Raw genomic sequence first — 13,366 nt, forward strand, 5'->3', positions numbered from 1 at the left:
TTTATTTTCATATAATTTTAAAATATGAACATTTCTATAAAAACTTTCAAGAAAGAAAAATATAAAGAAAAAAGAAAATTATATTTTTTATAGATTAAAATTAATTTGGGCATAATTTAATCGTAGAAGCTTTCTTGTATAATTTCTTTATTTCTTTAGTTTTAAATCTTGCATAATTAAATTAAATTAAATTAAATTCACATTATATAATTATTTTAAAATACATAAATTATATTTATATTTACAATAAATAATTTATACAATGAAATAAATATATTTTTAACTATTCAATTATTTAAAAAAATAAAAAAATTAATTTATACATGAAATAGAAATGGGCATTTTAAAAAATAGTTAAAAAAAAATCAAATATACGAAATTGATAACTATTAAAAAAAATGATGGTGTTTAACTTTTAAAAAGTATTCTCACGTTTAATACATTTATTCCATTATGTAAAGAGAGAATATCTCAATTTTTTCTGAAGCACATAAAAAGTTACATCTCAAATGATTATAAAAATCTGTTCTGTGTTTAGTCGTTAAAGATAATTAAAAAGTCATACATTAATCGTTAAAGAACATTAAATTAATCAGTTGAGACTGCAAGCTGAAACATAAAATAAATCTGAACTAGTGGTGCGTTAAATTAGATCCTTAGCATCAGCAACGGCAAGGGTGAAAAAGTGTGAATGAACTGAATTCAGTTTATTCATACTCATTTAGTTTTAGATAATAAATAGTTATTAATAAAAAATAAATACTATAATTAAATAATTTATTATATATAACATATCTAACGATAATTTATATTTAACCTTTAAAGAAACAGTTAAAGGAGAAGGGGATTAATTAAGGAGGATGAGTTGTGTTGTGTGGCGTGTTAAGGAAACCATAATTAACTTTTGAGGCACGAAAGCTAATCAGTTACATCGGAGGGTCACGAGAAAACTCACCCTCCTTAGTTTGATGAACGGTTAAAGATGCGGGACCCACAATGAGTACGAGAATAGCTTAAAACCTCAGCTGGCCCCACCACACTGCCACCCTAACCCAGATGCTCACTTTCTCTTCTTCCCCCCTTTAAATTCTCCTTCTCCTCTCTCTTCAATTCATTCCCCTTCATTCTTTCTCTGCTTTCATTTGCTTTGGTAATCTCATTCTTCATCTTCTTTTCACTTTCTTGCATGCATGCATTGTTGGATATGTCATTTCTCACTGTTTTCTCTCCTCTTCCATCTTATTACTACCTTTAATCGATGGTTTTATGAAACATGCATGCGCACTCATGTCCTCACAGTAATAACTTTTTCGGTTTAATTATGTTGAACAGTTCAGTTATCATGGGAAACATGTCAAATGTGGTCGTCTTCTGTTTCTGTCTCTGGACCCTCTTGTTTTGTCTGGCGTCATCTGCACCCAACGATGGCTTGCGCAGGATTGGACTGAAAAAGATCAAATTGGACAGCGATGACGTTATGCGGTTTAAAGAATTGCGGTCTTTAGCCAGAAAGCATGATCTTCAGAACATTCTTCGCGGAGCTGCGGAACCCGATATTGTTGGGTTGAAGAACTACTTGGATGCTCAGTATTATGGTGAAATTGCAATTGGTACCCCTCCCCAGACGTTCACTGTGATTTTTGACACCGGTAGCTCTAATTTGTGGGTGCCGTCTTCTAAATGTTACCTCTCGGTGAGTTTTGTTTTTCATAACCGTCACATGAATGCGTGTCGGTTCTTTTCTCCCTCTTTTTGGAACTTTTTAATCCTGGTGTTTTGCATGTCGGTGCAGCTTGCATGTTACACGCACGCTAAGTACAAGTCTAGCCAATCCAGTACCTACTCGGCAAATGGTTTGTCTCCTTCTTTTTCTTCTGATTCTGAGGCTTTACCTTTCTTTGTTCAGAATTTATAGAGGTTTATAGTTCTTTAATCCGACAATGCGTTGTGCAAGTGTTTGATTAGCCTGTGAAGTTTCTATCTGATTGTTCTCAAGATTTATGTAATTTCAATAGAAACAAGTACGTACCCTTTCCAAACGATAAAAAAGCGGTTTTGGACGGGTGGGGCTCTGAATACCGTGCTTCTATCATATAAAGGATCTAAATTTAGAGATTTTTACCGTCTAGCCTTTTCACCTCATGGAATACACAAAGCATTACAATTTTTTTAAATTATTGGCAATAGCAGTGTTTAGAAGCTCTTCTTTTCTTGAATATATTTAATTTGGATTGCAGAATATAATTCATAACTTATGAAGTCAAATATTTTTTTTTCTTTTACTTTGGGTAACTTGACATAAATAGAAGTGATGCCAGGATGTTGTCCTTTTTCTAAATGAGGGTTTGTCATCCTGTTATTCAGGGACTTCTGCTGCAATTGAATATGGTAGTGGAAGCATTTCTGGTTTCTTTAGCAATGACAATGTCAGAGTTGGAGACGTAGTTATAAGCAACCAGGTAATGCTGATTATCAATCCCTATTTTATTTTTTCTTTTCCTTCACACCAACAGAGTATGATGTTAGTTGAGTTGGCTTATTTCATAATATGTTGATTAATCATCAATTAATATATAGTACGTTTTGATTTCCATTAGGCATTTATTGAAGCAACTAGAGAACCTGGAGTTACATTTGTGGCAGCTAAGTTTGATGGCATACTTGGACTAGGATTTCAAGAGATATCAGTAGGAAATGCTGTTCCAGTGTGGTACGTTTTCACATTTTAACTTTAAGCTATCATTTCTGTATTATTTTATTTTCGCTGTCATTATGAGGCATTTTCATGTCATAGGTACAATATGGTTGAACAAGGTCTTGTAAAGGATCCAGTATTTTCATTTTGGTTAAATCGTAAACCAGAAGAAGAGAATGGGGGTGAGATTGTTTTTGGTGGTGCTGATTCTGCTCACTACAGGGGAAAACATACTTATGTGCCAGTGACAAGAAAAGGATATTGGCAGGTCAGTATCAACATATTTGTTTATATAGTGTACTTGTACTTGACGTATAGTATCCTTGAATAGTTGAAATGCCTATTAACTATATACCGGTATTAATTGGGTATACATGGTTCTGTATCCAATACCTATCACTCAAGTACATTTTAGTTCATGTATAACATCAAGTTTTATTGGTTTGTAATCTTAATACTTTATTGTTTTAGTTTTTATATTTCTATACGGTATATCTCCTCATCTTGCACTTAAAGCTTGCTGCTCTCCCTTTCTTGAATTTCTACTAGCAAAGCAATACTGAGACTCATAACAGTATTCATGCAACATAGCTTATGCAACACCTGTTTTTGTTTTGTTTTCAATAGTTTTTCTTTGTTAACTTTTTTTCCTGAACAGTTTGACATGGGAGAGGTGCTTATTGCTGGTAAACCCACTGGTACGTAAAAAACAAGTTAGCGGAGATACCTATTTGTTTCTTCTATGCACGATACTGATAGCACTGCCATAAGGGTTTTATTTCATTGGTACTGAATTTATCATACTGTTCTCCAGGATTCTGTGCTAGTGGCTGTTCTGCAATTGCGGACTCTGGAACTTCTTTGTTGGCTGGTCCAACGGTATGAATAAAAACTTGTAAATGCAGGCTACTATTTAGATTTCCATTTCCATTTAGAGTTTCATGATTTGTAATTTTTAAAGCATGCTTTTAACTAATGGGCGGGTCTAAAAACTGTAGACTCGGTGATGAGAATCAAATAAAGGAGGCTTTTATTAATGGAGGAAGAGGACATCCACCCTCACATTTGAAGTTCTTCCTTCTAGTTTTCTCAAAATTAAAAGAAGACATAAAATAAAGATGAGGCCCAAGCCCAAGCCCAAGAAGGCCAAAGCCCAAAGAGCCCAAGTCCATCCCATGAGGGGCAAGGCCAAGCTTTGAAATACTCTTGTATAGTTTTAGGAGGTGTGGTTATTAAATAAAGGTGTGTGAAAATGTAAAATAAAGTCACATTGTCCATGTGACTTAGGAGAGTGGTGTAGGTATAGTTTTTGGGAGGTGTCATAGTAGAAAAAGGTCACACCTCCCATGTGACTTGTTTTTGGTGGGAATTTCAAATGAGTTTATTTGAAATTTCCCACCTATTTTTCAGCACCTTAGGCTATAAATAGAGGTGCTTCCTTTGTAAAATGGAGATTTGAATTTTATCTAAAGAAACTATACTCAAAATTGGAGTGAGCATTTGGAGAGCTTTGAGCTTCTTCTCTAGTCTTATCTTGAAGGACCATGGTTTCCTCAAGTGGCGGCTTCCACACTCATCTAGGAGCATCCATTCTTCTAGTGGCGTGATCATCCAACCATTCCTCCATCTTCATGAGCATTCTCTTCTCCTTCCTTTCTTCTTCTTCAATTTGTTCTTATTGCCTTGAGTTTTGAGTTGTTTTTGTTTCGGTTCCTTTAATTTTCCAGCACCTATTTTCTGTTTAGTTTTTAAATTCTGTTCGGTTCTTTTGTTTTGAAGTTCAATTCTGTTCGGTTTGTTCTTTTCCTTCTCCTTTGTTGATTCAATTTGACAATATTTGGTTCATCCAAATGAGTTTGGGATTTGGTACTTGTTTTGGTGAGTTCTTGATCTTAGAACTATGATCCAACTTCTAAGAAAGTGCCTCTACATTTTCCAGCTCAAGGTGATTCCTCAAAGTGTCAAGAATCTTGTTCTATGTGGCTATTGGAATCACATCATGTGGTATCATGAGTCTTAGGTTCATTCTTGTTTAATTGTTGAGTTGTGTGCAATTTATTTCAAGAGCTCTTTTTAATTTCTTGCAATTTAAGTTTCTGTTTTAGAATTTTAATTGAGTTTTCTTGCTGTTTTTCTTTTGCTCCAAGTGTTTGAGGAAAGGTTTATGGCACTCATAATTCTTATGAGTATGGTTGCTCTTTTGGAATGGCATTATCCTTCCTAGAGTTTACCTTAAGCTTCCTTTCATTTGTTACAATTTGTGTTGTGTCTTTTAATTTTTGAATCATGTCAAGTTGTGTCTTAGTCATGTTATTCCATATATGTCATTACTTCTAATAGTACTTTTATTGTTTTGATTGTTTCTTGCTTTGGTGTCATATAATTTTCTGAATTGATGTTGATCCTTTGTGCATTTTCTTTTTAGAATTGAGTTCATACTTGTATTCTAGACCTATACAAGTTCCAATACATCATTTTCTATTATGTCTTTGCTAGTTCATCATTCTGTTTTTTTTATTCCTATTAGGTTTCCTCTGTTTCTGAAAAGAGTGCTTACTGTTTTTCCTTATTGCAACTGATTTACGTACTGTAAAATTCTGAAATTCTGGATTTGAGATATTCAAAGTGTTAGAAAAGAATAGAAAAAAGAATCATTCAAAAATATGAAGTACACAAAAAATGATAAATAAAATAAAAAAAGTGTACATTCCTGCCGAAAAAAATACGGTAATCTGGCAGTGATTTTAAAAAATTTATTTCTCTCAATTGGCTTACTGTTTTTAATTGATTCCAGTGCCATTATTGAGTTAACATCTTGAAGTTTCTGTGGTATAAATTTCATAATCCAGTTCGCTCTACAACGTTCCAGTTAAATCAGTGAATATCAAACACAGTTTGCATAAATTTTTTTTTTTTTCCAGTAGCTAATATTTTTGTTTTCTTCATCTACTCTAGTGCTTTTCCTTAGGTATTCTTTTGTGTGCCTACTTTTCTCATTGAGTTCTTTATTTTCTTGATTGTCTTTCATTCTTATTCTTTGAGTTTGTCTTACATATAGTATTCATTTTGCAATTACCTTTCCTTGCTTATACCTTTTCTTGTTTGTCTTTATTGTTTCTTTGGTTTTGTGGTGGTTTGCTCTTAAGATTGGTGTGCTTGCTTTGACATATTTCATTTGAGGATTCCAAGGCCTCAAGATCAGATTGGTGCAAGAACATTATTTCTTTGAGAGTGATCTCTTTTTTCAGCCTCATTTCACTTCGGCAGTTTCATTGCCAAGCTCACTGTTTTTGCTAATTTTGTTTCTTAACTTGTTTGCTGTTTTTGTGTGTTTGCTGTTTTTTATTTGCAAAATGGCTGGCTATTCAAGTGGTGCATCTTACAAACAGCATTCTCCTTCCAAAGCTTCAGTCCTTGGTGAAGAAGAACATAGAAGAAGGAGGCATCACCATCATTCTCATGAAGAGAGCTATAACCGTGACCAAAGATATCACCAAGTGTTCAACATTGCTTGTAAAAAAGTCCCTAGTTTTAATGGTGATAGTGATCCTAATGTGTATTTAGAATGGGAGACTAAGGTTGATCATTATTTTCATGTGTATAAGGTCCAAGATGACCAAAAACTTAGAATAGTTTCTTTATCCTTTTTGGGCTATGCCAAAGAATGGTGGCATAAAATTGTAATGGACATTATATATCGCAAGAAACCTCCCGTGGTTTCTTGGAATGCTTTGAAAGAGTGTATGCGCGCGAGGTTTGTTCCTCCTTCTAGGAAGGAACACTTGTTGAAGTTCCAAAGGCTTCCTCAAGGACATAGGATGGTAGATGAATACTTTAAAGATTTTGAAACAACTTTGACTAAAATGAATATGCATGCTAATGAAGAGTCAAAGATTAAATGGTTTGTACGTGGTTTGAAAAGAGATATTAGAGATTTTGTAGAATTAAAAGAATATTCTTCTTTAAAGAGCGTGTTTCGCAAAGCCATCAAGGTAGAATCATATCTTTTGAACAAAACTTTCAAAAATACTCATGATGATGATTTCTACAACTCTTCTAGGAAGGATGCAAACAAAATTTCTCCTTCCAATTTTTCCAAACAAACCATGTTTCCAAACAAAGTTTCTACTACAAATCTTTCTACTCCTAAGTCACCTACCAAAACTTCAAATATCAAATGTTTTAAATGTTTAGGTTTTGGGCACATAGCTCTTCATTGTCCACAAAAGCAAATCTTAAAGATCAACAAGGTAAAACAAGACCTAACTCACCCACCTACCACAAGTAAACAAGAAAAAGACAAAGAAGGCCAAGTTGACATGGGTCTTATCCTTTCACCTCCAAGGTGTTTTCCTTCCTTATCTTTTTCATTACCCAAGGTTCCTATTTCACCACCATCTTGGTTAAAAAATGTTAGGGATGATTTTTTCATACCTCCTAATGGTTGTCACCATTTAAGAGGTCTTTTTCCAAAACATCACATCATTCCCAAACAAATTTTTCCAACTTGGTCGATTTATAGAACCTCCTTTTCTGAAATCCCATTATTTACAAATGCTAAGTCATGTTTACATTTTTCTTCAACTTTTAATTGTAAAACTAAACTGACTTTGTTATATGCAGGGATTCAGAATTCGTGGACGAATTCTCTCCAACTCGAGGAGTATGATGAGAATCAAATAAAGGAGGCTTTTATTAATGGAGGAAGAGGACATCCACCCTCACATTTGAAGTTCTTCCTTCTAGTTTTCTCAAAATTAAAAGAAGACATAAAATAAAGATGAGGCCCAAGCCCAAGCCCAAGAAGGCCAAAGCCCAAAGAGCCCAAGTCCATCCCATGAGGGGCAAGGCCAAGCTTTGAAATACTCTTGTATAGTTTTAGGAGGTGTGGTTATTAAATAAAGGTGTGTGAAAATGTAAAATAAAGTCACATTGTCCATGTGACTTAGGAGAATGGTGTAGGTATAGTTTTTGGGAGGTGTCATAGTAGAAAAAGGTCACACCTCCCATGTGACTTGTTTTTGGTGGGAATTTCAAATGAGTTTATTTGAAATTTCCCACCTATTTTTCAGCACCTTAGGCTATAAATAGAGGTGCTTCCTTTGTAAAATGGAGATTTGAATTTTATCTAAAGAAACTATACTCAAAATTGGAGTGAGCATTTGGAGAGCTTTGAGCTTCTTCTCTAGTCTTATCTTGAAGGACCATGGTTTCCTCAAGTGGCGGCTTCCACACTCATCTAGGAGCATCCATTCTTCTAGTGGCGTGATCATCCAACCATTCCTCCATCTTCATGAGCATTCTCTTCTCCTTCCTTTCTTCTTCTTCAATTTGTTCTTATTGCCTTGAGTTTTGAGTTGTTTTTGTTTCGGTTCCTTTAATTTTCCAGCACCTATTTTCTGTTTAGTTTTTAAATTCTGTTCGGTTCTTTTGTTTTGAAGTTCAATTCTGTTCGGTTTGTTCTTTTCCTTCTCCTTTGTTGATTCAATTTGACAATATTTGGTTCATCCAAATGAGTTTGGGATTTGGTACTTGTTTTGGTGAGTTCTTGATCTTAGAACTATGATCCAACTTCTAAGAAAGTGCCTCTACATTTTCCAGCTCAAGGTGATTCCTCAAAGTGTCAAGAATCTTGTTCTATGTGGCTATTGGAATCACATCACTCGGGCCCGTTTTTCTTATTGCCCTTTTAATATTACAAATGAGAAGATGTCTAACAAATGCTGACCAGCTTGTTTATATGATCAAATATATGGTTTTGTCTATGTAGACTATAGTTACTGAGATAAATCAAGCAATCGGAGCATCTGGAGTTGTAAGCAAAGAGTGCAAGTCTGTTGTCGAACAGTATGGACAAACGATCATGGAATTGCTCTTAGCTGAAGTGAGTGGCATTTTTAATTCATCCTTGGCATACCTTGGTTGATGGGATTCTTACCTATGGTCAGCGTGATCTGGTTATCTATTAGAATGAGTTTTCTTATGGTTTTCTCTTGATCCTATAGGCAAAGCCTAACAAGATCTGCTCACAAATTGGATTGTGTTCCTTTGATGGGACTCGTGGTGTTAGGTAAGCCCCAAAGACAATAAACCATCTCATTAGCTCTGAGACTAATATATTTAATGCTCTCTGCTCGACATTTTACTAAGAAGTTCCTATTTTCCTTTAGCACGGGCATTGAGAGTGTGGTGGATAAGAACAATAGAAACTCATCTGGTGCCATTCGGGATGCTGTTTGTTCAACATGTGAGATGGCTGTTATTTGGATGCAAAACCAGCTGAGGCAGAACCAGACAGAAGATCGTATAATAGACTATGTCAATGGGGTGAGTTGGTCTTAATTCTGCCATTTGAGTTCTCAAATCCTGCTTTTGATTCTAGCTTTAATGGTTAATGCCTTTTGGTGATGATATTGCAGCTTTGTGATAAGTTGCCCAGCCCAATGGGACAATCATCCGTTGATTGTGGAAAACTCTCTTCAATGCCTATTGTTTCCTTCACTGTTGGTGGAAAGGTTTTTGACCTTTCCCCAAAGGAGGTATAGTTTCTAACCATATTAGTTTCTTTTGCAAGGACATCATTGACTGTACTTAATTTTGTGTAAGAGTTTGTAACGAGAAAAAGGATTTTAATTGTTGGAGGTAAAGAAGAATGAACTAGAACATACACTCAGTTTTTGAAGCTAAATTATGCTTTGGAAACTCCTCAATTTGCAATAACAATTTGCAAGTCTATCATTGAACATTCACTACTGAAATAATGGGATGAATCGTAAGAGTTTAAATCAAATATTTTCTATTTTAAAAATAGTTGGTTGAATAATATTTTCTATTTCTTACTTTATAAATTGGTTAAAATAAAATAGAAGGTGGAGAGGGCAGAACTATAACATAGAGAAGATGTGTTTTCAACTGCTACAATAGTGATAATTATACTTAATAGCAGTAGGCAATAGTGGAATTTCTATGAATGAACGATTGCCATGTTTCATGTATTTTGTCTCCCTCATTCAGTTTTGTATTTGGTTTCTTCAGTATATACTGAAGGTGGGAGAAGGTCCTCAAGCCCAATGCATCAGTGGCTTCATTGCTCTGGATGTGCCTCCTCCTCGTGGCCCTCTATGGTACATTAAACTTTAATTTGCTTGAGACTCACACTGTAGCATTTTCCTTTTGATTGTGATGCATTTGATATGACTCTCACTTCATTACACATGCATCATATATCCAGGATCCTTGGAGATGTCTTCATGGGGCGCTATCACACCATCTTTGATTATGGTCAGCAGAGAGTCGGATTTGCTGTAGCAGCATAGTGAATGTTCTCGTGTCTCGCAGAATGGCAACAGCACTTTTCTAGTTTTTTTTTTCTCGTGTTCATAAAAAGGAAACTACATATTGGATATTTGCAACCATTATCAGCTTACAGCTTGTATACCTTTGCAATCAAAATGGGCCGAAAGCTATGGTTGTATATATTTATATATATTAATGTTCTCCCAGTTCCTCCCCAATGTATTTATTGCACACCTTAACATATGTATGTGGGGGTAGTGGGGTTCTTAGGCTGTGGCCATGTAGGGACTTTACTATGTATGCTTGCTTGTTGAATAGTGTAAATGTGACTTTTGTGTTTCTTATTTTAATTTTTCTCAGTTCTTTATGTTTTGTATCATATGTTAGATGCTTCAAAGTTCAAACTGCATATAAATACTACTACTATAAATAAAGAGAACAATGCATATAAAAAGATTAAAAAAGGAAGGTGTGTCAGATTTAGATGCTTCAAACTAAGTTACTAGTATGACGTTGGAAGTGTGTAGTAATGATGTAAACAACTTTTAATTTTATTAGGAAAACGGTAAATCTTTTTAAAAGGAATCAACAAGGATTATGATTTTTTCTCTTTTTGAAGTTGCATCAAGGAAGTGATTTATAACAAAATTTGTGTTTTCCTCTTTTTCTTATAAGTATATTATAATTAATAATAGGTTGGATCTTATTATATCAAATAACAGTAAGCACTTTTTTATCCTTAACCTGATCTATGCAAGGCAATTGTTCAAATAAGTTTGGCCTGTAATGGAACATCAATTGATAATTTGATAGCCGTTAATTTTGTAGTTGGTTTTCGATCAAAATATGGTAAAGCGAGGAACAAAATGAAAGGTTGTTAACTAGAAGGACCATGAAGCTGCCAATCAGTTTTTAATTTACCTAATTTTTGGGCAATAAAGAGTCCAAACAATCGTTACTATCAAAGATTTTCTTTTTTTAAAGGCATCTATTATGCTAATAGCAGATTTTGTATGGGTTTTTATTTCCTCTCATTTGTCTTATATCTGTATAAATTCACAATCTGATAAATAAAAAATACAGTCTGGTACTATCCAAATTTTGCTTCTCTTTCTTTCATGTTGCAGCTCTCTACATTTTCCAGATAACCAACAAAGATGGAACAGATTTTCGATTAGTGATGACATATCTTAACCTTATTGGTATGTTATTTTTTTTATTTCGACCTGGACCCGATTATGTAATAAGTGGATCGATTTTCGAATGATAATACAAAATGACATTACTTTGATGTATGTTAAGGAAATTTAGAATTTACTAATATTAATGACTATAAAATTAGTAATGATAGGTGGATTTTAGTAAAAAAATATCATGTTTTACACTGATATACTCACTCTTAACTATTGGACTCGAGATCGTTTATCTTTTTTTCTCGAACACTTTGTTTGCTAATTAAAGACTTACTGACCAAAGGTATGGGAATTTGTTCATGGAGGAAGAACTAGAGTATATTAATGACAATGAACTCTGAAGTAGGTGGCAGAAATAAATTTTTGGAATATCGGTAGTAGTTAGTTTTTTCTAGGGAAATGCGGCACATAATTCTACAAAAATCAGTCAGATATCTTGATAATCACAACAACCCATTGTTTCCACCTAAAGAGGACACCCTTAAAAAAGTTTAGTTAATAAATTGTTTAAGATTTAAATTTTATAAGATTTTTTCTTTTTTTTATTAAAGTACATTAATACCAAATAAAATTTAAGATGATAAACTTTAAATAAAATCTATATCATAAAAAAGTTGTCTTGATGCAGCGTCTATGTTATTATTAGTTATTTTGCTTCACAAGTAAGAATGACTGATATTGATATTTTATTATTATAAAATATGTTAAAAGGTCCATGAAAGTACAATTTGTGAGTTAAAAAGATTGTATGTTAACTCTTTCCTTTCTTCTTTTCTTCCAAGGCATTATGTGCATGTAAGTGGGAAAATTTATTTTGAATGTTATAAGGTCTCTCTTTTATAATGAGACAAGCCACCAATCATACCCTGTAACTTTATTTTCATTCATTTATTGAAATTTTTATAATTAGGTGATTTGCTATAACATATTGTAATGTTGATTAGTTGTATTAAAATACAGCATATAATTATGTAACTTGGTATATCGTCGTTCTATATAAATAAAGTTCTCCTGGAAGGATAGCTCAGAGATTGCATAGAGATGAGTTCAGAGACATTTCTTAGAAGTTTGTTGGTGTGATTAAGGTAACAAAGAAGATGAAGGCAATTGAAAACAACAGCAGATACACAATAAGGAGCAATTATTTTATTCCCAGGAAGAAAGGTACCAGTTGCAGCTTTAAGATTAAGGAAGGTGGCATGGATTGAGGGCGGAGGCATTGATTGGGTGATATATTGAGGAGTTTAGAAGGTGAGGTGTGCATGAGTAAGAGTGTGAGGCAAGCATAGGGGCCGTTTGGGATGATAGAGAAATAATGAATTAAATTAATTTGGAAAGGTAAAGCAGATATAGTGGATTATGCAGGGTAGAACAACATGCAGCGTGATCCAATGCATGCATTGCATTGCACACTCAGAAGCAGAGGAATCAAAGCAAAGAGTGATATTAGCAATAAAAATGGTTGGCGGCATGTGATGGTGATGATATGATAAACACTTTAATCATTGGCTTCCTTCAAATTGACTCTTCCTCTGATGCCCTCACATTACGCACGCAAAGTGTCAACGCCTACGCCCTCCACTTTCAACAAAACACCTTCCAACAACGCACACCACTTGTACCAATACTAAGCCTCCAAAAACTTTAATTTGTAGTTAACTACAACACCACAATGTGAATGTGAATGTTAATGGACAGGCTGGTTTATGCTTTTTTAAATTACTGGTGATTAGGCTTAGTGCACCCAGTTAGTTGGCTTTGGCCTTTTCTTCTTTATCCACATTCCAACTGTCCAATATGCGCAAACCAACATCCTTGCCTTTCACCACTCCTTGCACTTTACACTCATCATCATAAATTCACTTCTCTCTCTCTTAGTGGGTTTTTTCTCTTTAAATTAACTTTCACTGTTGCCATTTCTTTCATTTGCTTCGCATACAATCCACCTAACTTACCACATCAACCGCTACTTCGTTTAAAATAAAGCACCCTTTGACTTCAAAATTAATCCACAAGACGTATGTGATTGATTAGGAGGGAAGAATTAATCCTCCACTTCTACTCACCAAATTGTTTAGGCAGCATACAGTAGGATTGTTTATTGTCCTAATAGCTTGCGAATTTCTAATGATTTCAGTTTCAAACAGCATATTCTATATGCTAATATCAATCCAAGAATTGA

General features: G+C 34.2%; 1 protein-coding gene across 2 annotated transcripts; it reads left to right on the forward strand.

Moving 5' to 3' along the window:
• Positions 1-1,044: 1,044 nt before the first annotated feature.
• LOC137832217 (aspartic proteinase) lies at positions 1,045-10,341 on the forward strand. 2 transcript variants are annotated; one of them, XM_068640260.2, is made up of 14 exons: positions 1,045-1,150; positions 1,333-1,693; positions 1,793-1,853; positions 2,365-2,459; positions 2,598-2,710; positions 2,795-2,963; positions 3,354-3,393; positions 3,510-3,574; positions 8,466-8,579; positions 8,701-8,765; positions 8,866-9,022; positions 9,115-9,234; positions 9,731-9,819; positions 9,927-10,341. In XM_068640260.2, the coding sequence occupies exons 2-14, from the start codon at positions 1,343-1,345 to the stop codon at positions 10,009-10,011; spliced, it is 1,524 nt and encodes a 507-aa protein (XP_068496361.1). In that variant the 5' UTR covers positions 1,045-1,150; positions 1,333-1,342; the 3' UTR covers positions 10,012-10,341. The 2 variants fall into 2 exon arrangements, with proteins under 2 accessions (XP_068496361.1, XP_090160181.1); XM_090304055.1 differs by lacking the exons at positions 8,466-8,579; positions 8,701-8,765; positions 8,866-9,022; ... (1 more) ...; positions 9,731-9,819; positions 9,927-10,341 and adding an exon at positions 3,694-3,836.
• Positions 10,342-13,366: the final 3,025 nt, after the last annotated feature.

Source organism: Phaseolus vulgaris, chromosome 6 (assembly GCF_051622355.1).
Source record: "Phaseolus vulgaris cultivar YP4 chromosome 6, ASM5162235v1, whole genome shotgun sequence".
Lineage (NCBI taxonomy): Eukaryota > Viridiplantae > Streptophyta > Magnoliopsida > Fabales > Fabaceae > Phaseolus > Phaseolus vulgaris.